Source organism: Cinclus cinclus, chromosome 9 (genome assembly GCF_963662255.1).
Source record: "Cinclus cinclus chromosome 9, bCinCin1.1, whole genome shotgun sequence".
Classification (NCBI taxonomy): domain Eukaryota; kingdom Metazoa; phylum Chordata; class Aves; order Passeriformes; family Cinclidae; genus Cinclus; species Cinclus cinclus.
The window spans coordinates 13423679-13442088 of NC_085054.1; the positions used below are offsets into that span (position 1 = coordinate 13423679).

At 56.8% G+C, this 18410-nt stretch overlaps 1 protein-coding gene across 1 annotated transcript in view; it reads right to left on the reverse strand.

The window, feature by feature from the left end:
• ASIC4 (acid sensing ion channel subunit family member 4) overlaps positions 1-13224 on the reverse strand; it is a 60434-nt gene extending 47210 nt beyond the window's left edge. Inside the window, exon 1 of the mRNA XM_062498362.1 lies at positions 12571-13224. Within this exon, the coding sequence (XP_062354346.1) occupies positions 12571-13224 (654 nt within the window). The remainder of the gene's footprint in view (positions 1-12570) is intronic.
• Positions 13225-18410: the final 5186 nt, after the last annotated feature.

Here is an 18410-nt window from a genome sequence, read left to right on the forward strand (position 1 = left end):
ACAGTGGTCTGTAGACCATGGCAGGGCAGGCAGCCTTTCCAGCTCCTCCAGCAGCAGAGGCAAGTGGTGCACAAAGCTCAGGCCAGCCAAGAACCCCGGGCAGTTCCACTTCCTGTTCTGCCTGTGCCTCCCCCCAACTCCCACTCTAAAAATGGCAGAGTCCTCCAAGTGCCCCAGGTGTGCCAGAGAACAGCCAAGGGCCAGGGGAAAGACGTGAGGTAGAGGAGAGACAGCCTGTAGGCAGGGATAACATGCACACCTACACCTTGCAAGTCTGACAGTATAAAACAGAGACCACAATGGTCTCAGAGGACTTTAAGAAATCTCTACAAGTTGCTTGGGCCAGTAGGGACCAGCTTTAAGAGGTGATGGATGTAAGGAGAAGGCAGTTTCCAGCCCCAGTCTGGCTCTGTGCTTGTCCAGGCTTCCAGCTGGGCATGGACGGCAGCTGCTGCATCCCAGCATGCCCCTGTACAGTGGGATGAAGTGGGATGGATGGAGGACCATGCCTCTGGGGCTGTGAACTTGCAGCAAGCTTCATCCCCACAGTGGCACACAGTTCCTGATGGCCCTCTCCAGCCCAGCTCCAGCCCTACAGGTGCCCCATCCACAGCAGAGGTAAACAGTGCCAGCATTGGTGATGAACAGTCCATGGGAAGGTGTGCACTGTGTTACAGCTCCATCAGAAGCGTATGTTCCCATAAAATATCTACATTTGGATGCAGAGATTTTCAGGGATCCGAGAACACTGTGCTGATAATTAAACATCTGCTCTGCATTTGTCTGTCTCCCTGCCACGATGTTGCTCCAGCCCTCATTCTCCCCTCCCTGTCCTCCAGCAATCAGTTTGGACAGCATTCCCTACTCAGTGCTCTGTCCTGGCCCTGAGCCACGGCATCTTGGGCCATGGGTGCTGGAAGAGAAATGGCAGCTCTGGGCACCCTTGGAGCAAACAGCAACTCTGCTGCCAGCACCCACAGTCTTTGAGAGGCTGCAAAGCCAACAGCCTTTTCCGCGGCTTGCACCAGCCCAAACAGTTTTTCTGAGCCCCACTAAGCATTGCCAGCCAGTGCTTGTCCATGCACAGTCCCCTGGGATGAGCAGGCAGCTGCCACCGCCATGCTGCAACAGGAGAGCATCAAAACAACCTCCAAATTGATCTCAGAGAACTCTTCTGCAAGCCCCAGTCATGTCCTGCTAGGAGCAAGCGTCTGCTCCAGTTACTGTCTCCTAGGAGAGCACCGAGGGCTTCAGGCTGTCACAGGAGGAGCAGACCCAAACATGACATCTCCATGGAGCCCAGGCTATAGCAGGCAGGGCCGCAGCACCACTGAGCAGATGGCACAATGACCTGGATCAATGGGAGCTGGCTGGGTCCCATGAGAGCTCTAGCAGCTCATACAACGCCGGGCTGGTGGTGGGATGAGCTCGGGAAGGGGCTGGGTCCCTCTCCTAGCTGTGGTACCCTGACCCCAGCTGTGCCCCTGCCTCTGGCCAAACACCCAGCAGGGCTAAGCTGAGACAGTTGTTCCTGCCCACATTGCTGGCCCTGAGGAGCTGCATCCTGCCTGCACTGACTGCACTCCCTTCCTGGCCACCGGTGGCAAGCTGGGCCACCTGCAGTGCCATGCTAGATGGGCACTGCCAGCAGACACACCACTATCTCTGCCCTGGGGCCCAGAGCCCAGCAGAGTACCAGCTGTGTGGACAGCACCCTGCTTAGAGTGGGGTTCCAGGAGCTGAGGTGAGCACAAGGATTGGGGAGGCTGTCCGGGGTGCACTGCAAAGCACCTGGTGCAGCACCCCAGCATGTACCAGCCACATGTCCCCCTTCACCAGGGCTGCCTTTCCTGCCACCCCTTGTCCCCTGCCTGCTCCCTGCCCTGCCTCTAGGCCCACACACTGTTTGTCACACTTGTCACCATGGCAAGGGAGAGATTAGCCGTAGACCCTCCGCTCCTGCCCCAAGCCACTGATTCATATTCATGAGACTTCAAAGCATCTCTCTGGCTCTCCTGCACCAAACCTAATCCTCTGCTGCAGTACCGTGCCAGCAGCCCCAGCCTTCACTCTCAGCTTCAGACTGGGAGCTGGCAGCCCCACAGCCCTCCTGCCCTGGCTGGCCATGGCCATGCAGCCACAATTCCACCAGCCTGCAGTCCTGGGGGAATGCTCTGCACCATGGGGTTGCTGCCATGGGAGCCACAAAAATCTGGGGTTAGGGGCACAGAGGTGACTGCTTTTGTGTCCTCACCTGCACCTGCCCATCTCTCCATCACTCAGGGCTGTACCCACAGTACCCTGCCTGGACTGCCACCCAGCAGCATCCCTGCATGGATTGCAGTCATACCAACAGGGGATGATTGATACAGGTGCCCCACAACCCCCTGCAAACCTGCCACAATCAGCAACCAGCAGGCCTTGGACACAGACTACTGAGGGGCGGCTGGGTATTCAGAGCACAACCTTGCTGGGCAGTCTTTCTGCACCCACAAGTGACAAATCCTGCAGCACTGAAGTGGCAGAGAGCTTGCTGGAAGCATTTGGAGGTGCAGGCAGGACCACAGTGAGTACCTGCTCTCAGCCTGCCCCTGCAGAGTTGTAGGGCAGAGGATGGGAGGAAAAGCCACCCAAGAGTGTTCTCCCCTCACCCTGCTGCAGTGTGGGTGCAAGCAGGGCTTCAGACCACAAAAAAATCCAAGGGCAAAGTGAGCCACCTCCAGGTATAGCTCATCTTCTCCACAGCAGGATCACATCGGGGTCAAACACAGCCAGCCCCACACAAAGAGCCAGTGGTATCATGCCACCTGCAGGTGCTGGCAGCCCTGTGCTGGCACCAGTGCCAGGAAGGCTCTGGTTCTGCACGCAGGTCCTGGCTGTGGGCAGGCAGCGGGCAGCAGGTCCCCCACGGAGCCATCTCCTCCAGATGGTGAAGGCCATTAGAGCCGCTCTCATGCGCATGGAGCCATAAAGTTTATGGGGCTCATCATTTAGCTGTAATGGAAATAGTTAAATCTGTCTCTGTTTAAGCAAACTCTGCCCTCATGGGAGCGCTTGGTGCAGGCAGGCAGAGGCCTCCGGTGGCCAGCGGGTGCTCCGCTCACCATCCGTCACCCTGGCATCTGGGACATCCAATCCTGGCACTCCCACCTGGCACCTGGGACATCCTTGCCATTTCAGGATGGGGATAGGCAGTGATCCCTGCACTACCAGCCCTGGTGCCTCAGTTTCTCCTCAGTGCAGACTGCTAGAACCAAATTTGGGGCAACCAGACAAGATCTGTGGCTACATAAATTCCCTGACAGCAGAGGCTGAGAAGTAACGTGCAGACAGATAGGCAGACAGGGCAGGGAGCTGCAAGAAGGATGATGCCTGTCTGCTCCAGGCAGGGCACCCGCAGCTGTGTAGGATTTGGCCAATGCAGACCTGCCCTGCAGGGCTTTGGCCCAGCAGCTCCCAGCAGGACTCAGCCTGGAGCCTGCCAGAGCTCACTGCATGGGGCAGAAGAGCAAGTGATGCACCAAAAGCCACTTTTCATCCCTCACAGGCACCCACAGTGCTGGGCAAGGAGATATGATCCCAGCACAGCCCAGATTGTCCTCAGCTCTTGAAGTGAGATCTAGTCAGGGAGAAGTGTGAGAGCAGCCCCTCACTATGCCCCACAGCACCCCTTAGCCCTGGCCTGGGGATATGAGGCTGAATCCCCAAATGGTAAGCTGCCAATGTGTTTATGGAGGCCCACTTTCTCCAGTGGGGTGGTTGGGGGTGCTGACCTAGGATGGGGTGAGACCCTGGGGCTGCTGCCTCTGCTGAAGCCACCTATACTTAGCCAAGGTGGTGCTAGGAGCTGCCCCCCCCCAGCATGCAAAGTATGATTAATTACAGAATAAGTCATTAATATTCACAGCTAATTAAAGATCCTTATCATGAATAATGGAAATCACTCTCCAAATTATGGGACAAAGATGGAGGAGAGGGGAAAAAGCCCTTTGGAGAGAGGGGTCTACAGAGGGGCAAAGCTCTGGGGCAGGGGCATATGGGGCAGTGGTCGCGCCCTCCTTGTGGGATGCTGGGTCTGGCAGTGCCCTGTTTGGGATGCAGTGATGGGCAGAAGCCAAGGCAGTGGCCACTGGAGCTGGCAGAGGATTCAGCCACACTGGAACAGGGCCCAGGCAGGCCCAGGAAGCCCCAGGGCACCAGGTAACCCTGCCTGTGGGTCTCTAACCTGTCATCCCATCATGTGCAGGACCCAGTCTTGCACTCTTTGTGCTGGCCCAGTATTACACACCTCTTCCTGGAGCAGGAATTGTCCTAATCTTGTCCTAATCACACAGTCTCCAGGCCAGCTGGCCCCAGCAACCTCCCAGAGTGAAGATGGGATGGGGCTGCCTGGTCCTTGAGGAGCAGGTGGGAAGGGAGGGCACCAGAACTTTGCCTGAGCTCCTGTTATACAAATGAAAGGTTTTTAGTGGGAAAGTCTCTGGGAGAGTAATACATCTCCCATATTGATCGCAGGCCAGGGACCAAGGCACGGCTTAAACAGTAATTGATTTCTAGCCGCCGAGATGTGTTGGGGAGCATTGATTTAACAGCACTGCAGACACACTGCTACTAATCTGATTAAAGTATTTAGCAGAAATGTTATTCTTTAAAAAAAAAACAGAGGGAGGTGACGATGCTGCCTTGGGCTGAGGCAGGGCTGTAGAGCAGGGACAGCCTAACACCCTGGCCAGCGGGGACCTGGGGACAACTCTGTGCCTGAACCGTGGTGGGGGTGCCACTGCCTAGGTACACATCACCAGCCAGTAGTGCTTGCAGCCATTCCTGATGGAGTTGCCAAGGATGTGTGTGAGCCTGGCAGGATGCAGGCAAGCCAGAGCCAAGGATGTGTGCTGGGAGTGTGGACCCTGCCAGTGCAGCCACCAGCTGTGCTGGGGACAAGGCAGGAGTGGGAGGAAGTAGAGGCAGCCTGTAGAGGTAGCCCTGGCTGGAGGCATGTTTGGCTAGTGGAGCAAGCACATGGGCCACTCCAGAGCTGCAGCAGCCAGGGAGGCGCAGAAGCCAAGGTCTGGCAGTGCCTGGGCATGGAGAAAATGCTGAGCAAGGGGGACCATGCAGCGACCATGTGCACAGCTGGCATACTGGCCATGCAGCATCCCATGTTCAGCCTTTCCCCACATTGTGCCCTGCCACAGCTGGTCAGGCCGTCACCAAGAGTTCTTGCATGCTGTCCCCTTCTGTCACTGTCCTGCGCCATTGCTCAGGGTAGGGATGGATGCTGGTCTACTGAGAATGGGACTCCCCCATGCCATTCCCAGCCCCTGTGGAAAGGTACAAAATGAGCAGGTGGAAGGGCTCCTGCCACTCCCCATCACACTCATCAGCCCAGTTAATTAACAGGCGATGTCAAACAAATAAATTATTCCTGCTTCCTATTGATTCTAATTTACTGGTCCCTGGAGAACCCAGGATCGTTTATCCCACCTGTCACCCCTGCATAGCAGCTGCACTAACATCTGCCCTGCTCCCTTCACCTCTCCTGCCCATCTACCTTCTGGCCAGAGCCAGGCACAGCCATGGGGCCCATAGTGCCCTACATCACTACCTGTTTTACCCCAGAATGCAGTTGCAGCCAGGTCTGCCTCTTGTGCCGAGAATGGCAGATACACTACTTCCAGCAGCATGGGAGAGAAACTGTCTGCCCATTGTTGTGGCACTCCTGCTTGCCTGGGGTTCAGCTTCATCCAGGGGTTCCCTGGCTCCTGCCAGCCATTTTGCCTCCCAAGCACCACCAGAAAGGGTGCGGTGACAGTTCTGTCTACCTGAGCATCCAGGACCCCAGCCCAGGCCATGCCCACCAAGACAACAGCCAGATTTCCCCATTGTCCCAGAGAGAGGCTCCTGCTGCCTGCTCATCAGACTTTGATGCCTGTCTCCTCTTCAGGAGGCTGATCAAAGCCTGAGCCCCTCCCAGCTCCCACCCCTATGGATGCTGGATCAATAAATCAATGCCAGCTCAGCTGCTGACTGCACAGTATGCTTGGTTGGGAGATCCTGGAGAAGAACAGGGTCCTGGCATCCACCCCTGCCTGCTTCAGGGCCTCAGTGCCTCAGCTCATGGCTGATGTCACACTGGGCTAGTGATGCACCACACCAATCCAGGCTCTCAGGCAGAATGGGAATGGCTACCAGCCCTTGGCAGCCAAGAGTGTCTCCTGCTGGTGTCTGGGCAGCACCCAGTGACACGTCCTGGTCCTCCCCTGGCCAGGCACAACTGCTCGGTGCTGCCTGCAGCAGAAGGCTGCAGGAGCCTATGGGCTCACATGCAGTGGTGCAAGTGACAGCATATATGCCCTCCCCTGAGCATAGGGTCATCAGCTGGCTCAGCCAAGGGATGCTCTGGGCAGTAGCCTGCTAGCACAGAGCAGCCCTGGCCTCACCACAATTCCCACAAATGACAGGCCACGCCATACTGGGGCAGTTGGGGCCTGGCCAGGGTCGTGGAATGGGGTTGTGGGTGTAGCCTGCCTACCTGCCTGCCTGCTGCTCCAGGCACTTCAAGGTGCTTTCCAGATCTGGATGAGCTGGATTTCCTTGGATTGGACAGACTAAATTGATCCTGGCCAGACACCAGTTACAGGCTGCTTGCCATGTGCCTATAGTCCGAGCCTGCCTGGAGCTGCTTGGATGGGGGTCACCTGGCATTTGTCTTGGGAAGGGACACACAGAGCACTGGACTCACTATTGGCAACCCTGCCATGTGTCTTCTGCTGCCTGTTCTTCCACAAGTCCTTGGACATCTCCCCACAGCTCTTCCCTTGCAGAAAGTGGAGCAGCAATAGCCCTGCTGTTGTGCCAAGGGGAGGGTGAGGAAGTGTAGTGGATACTGCTGCCAAGCTCTGCTGCCAGCACGGCTAAGACCGGGAAGGCCAGCAGGTGACTCACTCACCCTGAGTGATTCATCTCAGGTGGCTGGCAGGAGCAGCCAGAGAGCCAGGTGGCTTCAGCTGTTTCAGGATGTCATGCCCAGAGCCAGTCTATCATCCTGGATGCAGAGATTGCAGCCAACCCTTGTCTGAATCCACATGCCTGCTCCCACAAAAGTGGTCCTCATGGATGCAACTGGGCTATATCCATGCCTGGGAGTTGCCAGCCTCCCCACCACTGACCCACCTCTCACCTTGCGAGGACTGTGGGGTGCCTGGCAGAGAGGGAAGCCTCAGCTCTCATCCAGATTGGCATGGTCCCACAGCAGTGCGCGGTGGGGCGCGTGCAGGAGGCGCGGCTGGCAGCACCGCAGCCAGGAGATAAGCTCCCTGCTCATCCTCATCGCATGTGACGGGAGGGAGATTTATGGCTCCAAGATGCGATTTGTGCGCAGCTCCAACACACTGTATTGATCACTCCTGGTTGCTCCTGCTGCTCCCTCACCTCCCAGCCCCTGCCTGTTAACTCTTCCAGACCTGCGGACCCCAGGGGCCAGGCACCCTTCTGAGCTGCAGCAGCTGATATGGCAAGGAGCACCCCAGGTCCAGGCTGGCTGGAATGCCTTTTGCCCATCTTCTGGGAGAAATGCAGAGTTTTTCCTAGCTGGGGCTCAAAGCAGACCAGGCAGGGGGAGTCTGGCTCAGTTGGCAGCTAGGAGCACCCCTTGGAATGGAGAAGGGCCGGGGGGACAGAGAGGTGCTGGAGGAGCCAAGGGTGGATGGCAGTCAGTGATAAGGGAACAGTGCAGAGGGGATGAGGCATTGTGCCAAGAATTAATGCTCAGTGTATGGGGACGGCAGGTGGTGACAAAGGAATGGTTCCCCCGGGACAGTGTGTGATGGCCATGGGCAGTGCCAAGGGCACACGGACAGCAGTGTGCACCGAGCAGTCCCAGGGCCAGCTGGGGGGCTGATGCCAAGCGGATGAGAATGGGGGCAGCTGACGGGGGGACGGGGATGGGGCTGCAGGTGGCTCTGCAGCAGCAGCAGGAAATGATGTGTGAAATGAAGAGTTCCTGCCCAGTGCCCAGAGGGAGCGTGCAGCATACAGAGCAGGGCTGGGGCTGGGGACGGGGCTGCAGGGGGGCACACGGCTGAGGGGGTCCCAGCCTTGTGTGGGGACCCTGACAGAGGATGCTGCTCTGCAGCATGGGGCTGCATCCTTCCTACAGGAGAAGCGGGAAGGGGGGTCTTGGCATGGGACTGCTGGGTAGCTGCAGTGGGGCCGGAGGCTGTGTGGGGCATAGCCTTGCTAGAGCAAGCCCTCACTGCCTCCCTGCTGCGACGCCCCAGCACCATGTACCCGCCACCCCCTCCCTGCTCGCTGGTTTCCCGCTGCTCCACTGAGATAATTAAATCCGCTATTTCGGCAGGTTCCGCATCCCCTGCCAGGCGGATCCGCAATCAACCTCGAGAGGGCCGGGGGGCACCCACCTGCGCCCCTCCACCCTCACCACCCCCACACTGGGGCACCTTGGCTGGCCCTGACACCCCTGCCTGCCTCACATCCCTGTCTGCCCCCTTGGGGACAATCCTGGGCGCTGTGGGAGGAATAACACACTCCTCTCCAGCTCCGGGGTTGCAGTCCCCTACCAGCTGCTCTTGAGGCGTGAATCCTGTCCCCAAAGCCAGGCTGAATGCAGAGGGACACTTCCAGGGGTGCCACAGACCCTAAGCGTGGGCAGGAGCTGTTTCCCACGAGCTGTCCAAGATCCCCAGCTTCCCATTCTTCCCCAGTTCTGATGTTATCTTCCTGCAGCACCCAGAGCAGCTTTAAATAATTCACGGAGCTGGGCTGGGGCACAGACGCTCCCACAGGCAGCTGGTGCAGGCGGGCAGGCAGCGGCTGGGTGGCAGAGATAGCGGCGCTGTCCCCGCCGGCTGCCCAGGGCCTGCTGGCACCTGCCAGCTGGGAAGGAAGGGCTGGGGCTGTTCACAGAGGAGAAACACTGAGAATATCATCCTGAGACAGTTTAGCAGAGTCAGGAGGTGAGCAGGGTTCCCAGGCAGCCCCACACTGTGCTGTCCCCACAGCCAGCTCCACACCATGCTCCTGCCTGGCTGGCTGTCCCTTCCACCTCCCCTCTGCCCCCCATCCACTATGCAGGATGCCAGATTGATTCCTGAATCTGGCAGCTCTGGCTGTAAATTTTAATCAATAATTTAAGGGGGTAAAACTATTAATAGAATATTAAACAATCTGCTCTTATGTGATGCATGAAGGTGGGAGTGAAGTTGAGGGTACCTGGGAGACCTGCACAGCTGCCCCCTGGTCCAGCCAAACACCCCACCACTACCTTTCAGTGCAGAGGGGAGAGTGGCAAGCATTGCTGTAACTAATTGTCGGCTGTGCCAGGAGAGGGGAGGGTGGCATCCATCAGGGAGTGGAGTTATTGATGGACTCCAAGGCTGCTATTACCTGCCAGCCCTGCTATTACACACACCATCACTCAGTGCGTGGCTGCGGCCACCACGCCAGCCCCTTGGTGATGCCTTGCACTGTGCTGGCCAGGAAAGCCACTGCAAAAAGGTATAATTACACAGACAGTGCCCACCAGGAGTGTTTCAGCTGCAGCTCCACTACCTGTGCTGCTGACTACACATTGCACTGATGCTATTCAGTGCTGCCTGATTTTTCCTCTAGGTCTTGTGTCCCCAGCCCCACAACAAACCAGCACTGCACAAACCCCATGGCACATATCTGCCCCAACCCAGTGCCTTCTCCACCTTTTGCAACCAAGTTGGCCCCACACAGCCTGGCTGAGCCACGGGAAGGAGGCAGCCCCTGCCATCCTGAAGTGGGGAGCTGGCCTTCACCACCAGCAGGTGATGCCCTTGGGAGCCACCGTGCTGTGATGATGAGAGCCCACTGCAGCCTGACTCATTCTGGGAGGATTAGTCCCTGATTCCCCACTCCCCGGACCCAGGGAGGGCAGCTCTAAGAAGTGAGGAAGTGAAATCAGGGAGATTAACCCTGGTCCCCAGTGGGATGGAAAATGGAGGCACATCTGCTCATCCGAATGGAAGGAACAGCTGCCCTATGGGGGAGCAGATAAAAATAGGTTGACATTTACCTGGCAGCCCCAAGCAGGATGGGGGGAGGGCACCATGACCAGCCTGTGTCCACAGAGGGATGCAGACATCCACTTGAGTACCAGGCACTCATCACCTGCTCTCCTGCTCAGGCTGCAGAGACAGCATGAGGCATGCAGTAGTGTGGCTGTGTGACAGCAGGACTGTGTCCTAGGGCAGCACCAGTGATGGAGAGTCCTGCCAAGGCAGGGGTGCCTTCTGAGCACACACAAGCATGGATGCTGGGGCAATGGCACAGCAAGATGTGTGAAAGGGGTTTGGCATGTTCAGGGCTGACTGTGGGTGGAGCTGGGCAGCCGGGTGGCTGGCAGAGAAGTGGGGAGCTGTGGCATGGGAAGGGCAGTGAGCTCAGATTAGTGCTTGAGCCTGGAGCTGGTTAGGGTACTATTGCTCCTAGAGGGGTGGTAGTGAGAGGAGCAGGCAGAGCTGAGATCCATAGTACAGGTACTCAGGTAGATGACTGAGGATGTCAAAAGAGACCTTTTACCTGGGCATCCTTCCCTGAAACCAGCAGAAAGAAACCTCATCACCTGCCCGAAGTCCTGCAGTCTGGGCCGTCAAGAAGAGCTGATAGCACTCTCTGCTTTGCTAAGGAGCCAGAGGATGCTGCAGCAGCTGTTAGCACCTCTCCACTTGCCTGTAGCAGCCCTGCTTTCCCATGCACAGACCAGATTTGGGCATCCTTCTACAATGGCTTTAACATTTCCCAGCAGTGCTGGAAGAATTTCCTTGGGATGACACTTGCCTCTTCACAGCCATCTCCAAGCAGCAGGGGCCAGCCACCCTACAGTCATAGAGGTCAGGATGCTTCCTCCAGTATTGCCAGCTTGGCATCACACTTCTGACAGGCACCTACCTTGACGTGTGCCCAGAGACTCAGAAAGCCTGCCCAAATCAAGGCACACCATCATTCACCCTAGCCACAGTGAGTCCAAGCTGAGGCACCAAGAAGCCAGCACATGGGTGGGAAGGGTTAACTGCTGTGAGAGCAGAGCCTCCCCTTCCTCCCCCTGCACTGTGTTTTACAGGCCGGAGCTATTACCAGGAAATGTTCCCATCAGCACCATTGATCCCCTTGTTTACAGCCCAGTAATCTTCCACTGTTGACTCAGGAGCAAAAAGGAAAGAAGGGAGGGGATGGCTCCCATTCGGGCATTGGCTCTGCCCTGCATGCATCCCTCCCAAACCCACCTGACGCACTGGGGTGACCCTGGCACAGCTGGCTGGGCACTGGAGTCTCTGCAGCCATGGGAAGGCTATGGAGGGTGGCACAGTGGCAGGAGCCCGACTGTGAGAGCAGCTATGGCCCTGCAAGTGCTGGTTCACACAGGCAGGTGCTGGACCCCCTCGCCAGCACTGCCCTCCTGGCACTCGGCTGTGCCCCCTGCTTGCTGCCTGAAACCTGGTGGAAGGGCCCAGTGTGACAGCCCCACTTTGTTCTCATTAGGGTGATGAGCAGAGGCGTCATGCTAGATTAGAGACCCTCCCAACTCACAGCTCTGCATATGCCAAGCTGCAGCAGCTGCCAGCTGGGAGAGCTAGTGGCAGTGGGCACTCAAGCACTGCCCGGGAAGGCTGTAGTCCCCAAGGCTGCCCACCAGGCAGCAGGACAGCAGGGCTGGCAGGACTCTTGGTGTGGGGTGCTGGCCTTTCACAGTCTTGCCTGCTACTCCCCCTGTGTGTCAGCTCTCCCCAGCCCAGGCGGGTTTGGAATCCTAGGCCAGGGCTGTAGCCCTCCCTCACCCTTGGCCCAGCATAGATCCCACAAACTTGTGCCAAGCATCTGTGCTGACAGCACTTGTGACTTTTGTGAGCTTTTTACTTCTTCTGGCTCTGATAACACCAGGGGCTCAGCCACTTTCCTGTGCCCATGTCCCAGGCACATCTCCATGCTGACTAGAAGGGCAGAATTGTGCCTTCCTCTGCTCACTTACGCTATTGCCTGGATTCAACCCATCTCCTGGTAACTGCTCTGCTAGGACGGGATATGCTTTGCTCCCTTTTAAAACCCTCCAGGCCCAGATTTACTTTCCCTCACTCTGCAAGCCCTCAAGAGCCTGGCTTTCCCCCAGAGCCCACGGTAGAGGTAAGGAGCCAGGCTTCCCAGGCAAGCCGGTGCAAGACTGCGGGTCACAGCCTGCCTCTGCTGGGTCTGATCCAGTCTGGGCAAACCCCAAGGCTAGGCCCCCCAGCCTACCCTTTCTCTGTGCCTCTCAGCCCATCTTCACAGCACAAGCACAGACAGAGCCCCCCCAGCTCAGCCCAGTGCACCCCACCTCTTCATGGGACTCTGCCCCAGCCTGAACAAACTCAAAGCCTTACAGCCCACCAAAACTGGTCCCTGACATCTTTCCCCTTCCCTGACCCCTGGTCACTGGGTGCTAGGATCTCCTTATCAGCACCACAGTAGTGCACTAGGCTGTGGTTGACAGCCCAGGGGCCACGCCTAGCCCTCCCTGCCCCTTGGAATTTCCCGCCACTGGCCACTCACTGTCTGGAAGTCACTGCTGTTGCAGTCCTCCTTGGCGAATGTGCAGCGGACAAGCATCTCGCCCAGATCCATCTGGTGGCCCGCACGCTCATAAAACTCCTCCAGGTGGAAGGGACGGCTCTTCTCCTCCTCGCTCATGGCCAGTGTCCCCAGCACAGCCTCCAACCTGCTCCTCTCAGGGCTTTCTGGCACCAAGAGCTGGCCGGCACTATCCAGGAGCCCCAGAATCTCCCCTGCCCAGTACAGATCGTGGCTGGAGAGCTGTGAGAGGCGGGCAGGGTTGAGGTTGCAGATGGTAACGGCAGGGAAGGTCTTGTTGTGCTCTGCCTCCTCCTCCAGCTGGGTGCTGTGGGGATACTGGAAGTACAAGCCCACACACTTGGCATAGGCATGAATAAGGAGGGCCAGCGAGCCCAGGAAGGCCAGCAGCCACAGTAAGTTGCGGACGGTGTAGCGCCGGTGCTGGAAGATGCGATGGATGCCGTGGAGGGTGGTACGGCTGGCAAACTCTTCCAGGCTGCACGGGGGCTGCCGTGGGGCTGGGACATTGCGTGCTGGGTGCCTATCAGAGCAGTCCCCTGCTTGAGGGGCTGCAGAAGGCCAGGGGGAACCCCAGGTGCGTGGCGGAGGCCTCTGAGCTTCCTCCAGCCACATGGTGCCAGCCGGCTCTGCCTCTCCCTGCTGAGTCCAGAGTGCCAGACGAGGTTTGAGGGGTGGGTGACCGTCCCAGCACCGGGCTGCCGGGCTGGGCGGCGAGTGATGCGCAGCAGTGCCGGGGCGGGACTGGTGCAGACTGGTGCCGCCCGCACCCTGCCCCGAGCGGGAAGAAGCTCGCTGAGTGCCGAGATCACAGATGTACTTAGCGATCACCACATCCTGCAGGAGCTGGAGCCAGAGGCTGAAACATCCTGGAAAGCTGAGGGCACTCTCACTGCCTGTCCCCCGGGGCTGTGGGCAATTACTTGGAGTCCTGCTCACTTCCATCCTCTCTGTGCACTTAGTGTGGGCTCCCAAGGGAGAGTGAGACAGGCAAATTCCTAATTTTCCCCTGCCAGGACATGTAGATGCCACTTGGACAGGGCTGCATGGCCCTGGGCTCAGGAGAGATGCCTGGCCAGGCATGTGCTGGAGGTCAACCTGTCTTTGGCCATGGAGATGTGGGGGAAGCACAGCTTCCCAGTTGCAGAAGCACAGCTGCAGAAGCACAGCTCTGAAGCATAGCTCAACAGTCTGGCCAAGGAATCAAGATGTTGGGTGTCACTCTTGCCACAGCTCCTGTACTCATGGACTCAAACACCTCCTCTGGGATCCCCTAAAGCTTCAAGGGGCCAGATTGCCATGAACATAGGGAAGAGTGCAGGATGGCAGAGCACATGGGGGCAGTGACACAGATCTCAGGGGAGTGCCAGGTGCTGGCACCACCTGCATGCCACCACAGGGATGATGCCAGGCTCTCTAGTATGGTGCTGCCCCGAGGCCAGGACATCTGACATTGTGGAGGGACCAGCACCACTCAACATCCCTTACCTTCACAGTGCACAGGAAGATGCAAAATGTTTTATGACACCAGCATTGAAGCTGAAAGAAACCGTTGCTTGTGAGTGGTGAGAAGCACTTGTGTACCCAAAAGCTTGTGTCCCTTTCTGAACAATCTCAGTTGGTCTAGTAAAAGACACTGCTTTTTCTTTCTCAGCTCACCATTTATGGACCTGTCTGAGCAGATCCCACAGCAGCAGCTTGCTGACAGTGGAAGCAGAGCAGAGGCACAGAGCAGAGCTATGGCTGTGAGGCCAGGGAGGGCACACAAACTGGGATAGCAGCCTCCCAGGAGAGATGATGGGGAAATGAGAGGTAAGAATGCTCAGGCACAGGGAAGAGGTGTTTCCCAGGCCCAGTGAGGCTGGAGGGGAGCAAGAGGACTGGTCTCTCTCCTGCAGATGTTCGGCCCTGGCTGGGCACCCTCAGGGCCTCAGAGTAGAGCAAAAGGCACTGCAAGACTCTGGTGGTGTCTGTAGCCACAGGCTGGCAACACTGGCCCTGCCCAGCTGTGCTCCCCTGGCCTGTGCTCCCCAGCACAGCTTTAAATCCATTAGCTTTGCATAATTAGATTTTTCTCAATTACCAGATTATGATAATTAACAGCTCATTTGTAGGAGGCAGTGCCTAATCCCGGCATCACGCCTGGCTCGATGCCAGCCTGGCTCTTGGCGGCTGGTGCTGGGACAGTGGGCAGCAAAGCAAACACCAGGACAGAGGAGACTCAAGAATGCTCCCAGGACCCCCCAAAACCTCTCAATCACTTCTGACCTAGACCTCCCCTTCACAGTCTGACCAACACAGCCTGTATGGAGGGGATTGTCCCCAAAAACAAAGAGAATGAGAGGCCAGGGAAGAACAGCATCCACTGGCAAAGGGAGTCAGCAGGGTTTTAGAAATGGCTGTTACCCACATGGCTCCAAAGATGCAGAAAACATCCTATAATGTCTCTTCCTACAAGCAGCCACCAAAGCAAAAAACATGGGAGAGGTTAGCATTGTGGGCTGGGCTGGCATGGCTGCAGTCATTAGGAGTCTCATTAATGAACTTTCCTAGTCAATAATGTTGTGATGAAGGACAAGAGAGCAGGGAGGCAGCTGCTGGTGAGGTACTAATCTTCATCACAGGAAGGCAGGGCAGTTCAGGCAATTACTGCCCATCAACAGAGCTTCATCCCTGGTAACATAATAGAGCAGATATTAAGAGAAAAATGCTTCTGAGGACCTCGAGGACGAGGGAATAGGGAGCAATAAAGATATGCCTGGAGCACACACAGCATAAATCTACCCAGTCCAACTTTGTAGCATTTTTGGGAGTAAAATTGCTAAATAAATTGATGGTGAAGAGACAAGAGGTATGAAATATCAGGTTTTTATTAAAGCATTTGATATAGCATCTCAGGGAACTAATTCCAACTGGTGGGGACAGCCATGTCCTACTCGGGCTGGGTTCAGCTGAGGAGGTGAGGGAGGTAGGGTGGCCCTGGGCACAAGGGGAACATGGTGGCATCTTGTGACACCAGGGGTTGGACTACCTGCAGTTGCACTGCCAGTCCCTCTTCTCCCACCCAGGTGAATGTGCTGCAGCCTCTGCTCCATGATCTGCGGCCTGGGGTGGCTGTGACAGGAGCACCAGTGCTGCATCTGGATAATCTGGACGCCTTCCTATGGGACAGTGCCCAAAGTCAGTCCAGTGCCCCTATTGCACTTTTTTGGAGCCGATATCTCCACACAACTGAGGTTGATTCAGGGCTCTTTTGCCCCTGCCATGGGCTCTGCTTGCAGAACTCTGGCTGGGAGGAGGCACTGAGCGTGGGTAGCAGTCATGCCCAGCCAAGCATGACTGGATGGGATATCTCAAGCTGTTCCCATGTGTCGACTATGCGTGGCATTTCTGCTGTTCTGCCATGAGCATCTCTAGGCAGGGGATCTGGTCCTGCCTCTCCCCCCAGCATGGGCTGCAATTTCGGCTCATGCAGGCAATAAATCAGCCTGCTTGCCCTGAGGTGGCTATGTGGCCCTGCTGCTTCAGCTCACATTTCCCAGCCTCAAATTACCCCAGGCTGCCAGAGAGTTGGATGATTTTGTGCCACTCCTTCAAACACCCCCTGCTCTGTTTTTGTTGCCAGATTTTGCCAAAGCCCCTCGAGCATCTGCATGTCCAGGCACAACATATCCCAGCACATTGTCCCGACGGATAGCCCTTCTGGGGAGCAGAGCTGTGCCAGCCCTGACTGCTCAACACCACGGGGAGTCAGATGAGCCCCGGCAAGGCAGCTTTACTCAACCACAAGTGTTAGCAACAAGGGCATTTGCTCCCCAACTAGATCAGGGTCAGAGGTCCCCTGCCAAATTTTGACATGTTTTTCTCGGTGGGGGAGCAGCCCAGAGCATGGTTTTGCTGGAAACCACCTGGAGCTTTTCTTCTTTAAAACAGTTTTTCTCAGTGGGGTTCCTTTGATGCTCACACTGGGATCACCACATGCAGCAGTTACACTCCCTGCTGGAGTCTCCTTTCCCCTCACTGACTCATCTCTCTTTCTGTCCCCTTCAGCCCCTCCCCCTGTCCCTGCAGTGCCAAGCAGCCAGGGGTTTGAGGGGCTGGAGGCAATGGCAAGCTCTCTGATGGAAACAGCCCCACCACGGGGTAGCGAGTGAGGGAATCCTTCTGCTTGTAGCACTCACAAAGTGTTGGGGATCATGAGATGCTGAGGGAAGCTCATGGACAAGGGGCTCACGATGGCACTGCTCACCCTGGTGTCAGGCCAGCCAAGTTGCCCCATAAGAAAAGCACTGCATCCATGAGACTACTCAGGCATCTCGAGTGGGTGTGGTGAACAAAGCACAGTGATTCAGGGGCCAAGCAGAGAGAAGAGATCTCTGTTTGTGCAGCATCAGCAGATTTCCTTGCGGGCCCCCACTTTTGGGGCAACAGGAGAAGATATTAAATGAGGCACATCCACAGTGGTCCCAGCAGAATCCTCTCCCCTGCATGCTGTCTCCTCTCTCCCTGCAGCCTGGTTTCTTCCCACACCAGCCTCTTTCCAGCTCCTTGCACTGGTGCTAATCCCCTAATCTGTGCAAAGCAATAATTTTCTGCATGGCACAGCAGCTGCTTTCAGATCTGCCTCCCTCCTCCTCCAACAGCCATTTCTCTTATCAGCAGCAGGTATCAGGTGAGCCAGGCACCATCTACTTCTGATAAACCCGTGTTTTATTTTGCCCTATTTCCATTTATCTCCAAGCTTGTAATTATCCCTCATCTCACAACACATTGTGCTGCCTTGCGTGCCAAGGCGCAGAGGTGACGCACACTTTGCTGGGCAGCCCTGAACCAGAGCCTCCTGCCAGTGGGGTGCAAGGACCCGGTGCGATGATACAGGGGGATGGGTCCTGCCCACCACGCTGGTTGTAGAGCTGTGCTTCCCTTTCTCCACACCCGAGCTGCGTTCCCTTTAATCTCGCACAGCGGTGGAGATGGATTTTCTCCCTGTGAGCCAGATGTGCTGCACGGAGCATAAACACCCGCGACAGTTGTTGTGCTCCTCGGTGCGAAGGCATCAGATGTCTGCATTAAAACAAAGCTCTCCACTTAATTACTCAGGCTGATAATTCAGCGCATGGAGGCGGCTCTGGCTGAGAGCAGAGGGCTGGATCACAGCTGGGACTGGAGAGCCTTGGAGTGCACATTAATCCCGGCTCTCGCAGCTCTGATTAACGGTGCTGGAAACCTGCCCGCCCCATTCATTCTCAGGGGAAGGGTCTGCTAATGCCCCATCAGAGCAGGCCCAGAGTGGTGCCCAAAGGGCCCTGCTGACCCCTTGTTGGGCCAAGACACCGCCTTCCCAGTGTCTTCAGGATGGGGTGGTTAAGCATATGAGGTACCATTTCTCTGAAGGTGATGTGCTGCCCTGGGAACACCTACCCACTGCATCTGAAGGCCACAGGAGCTGGGTCCAGACAGTGAAGTTCAGGTAGGACCTGAGGATCACCTCATGCAGGGACCTGCTGCCAGAGCACAGCTGGAGAGAGCTGGAGACAGTCCATGGCTGGGCTTAGAGCAAGACCAGGCAGACCATTCAAGGCTTTCTCTTCAGGGCCAAGGCTGCTTGCTCCTGCTAACCTGAATTTCTCCTTCCAGGACCAGCAAACACCTCCTGCAAGTTATCTTTACTCCCCTCATTGATCACCAGGGCCTAGGGGGACTCCTGGGCAAGTCCCTCACTCAGCCATGTGCCCTTGGCCCATGAGCACCCACCTGGCTCTGCCAGTCTGTCTGGATGTGATGATCCTTTGGACCTCCCT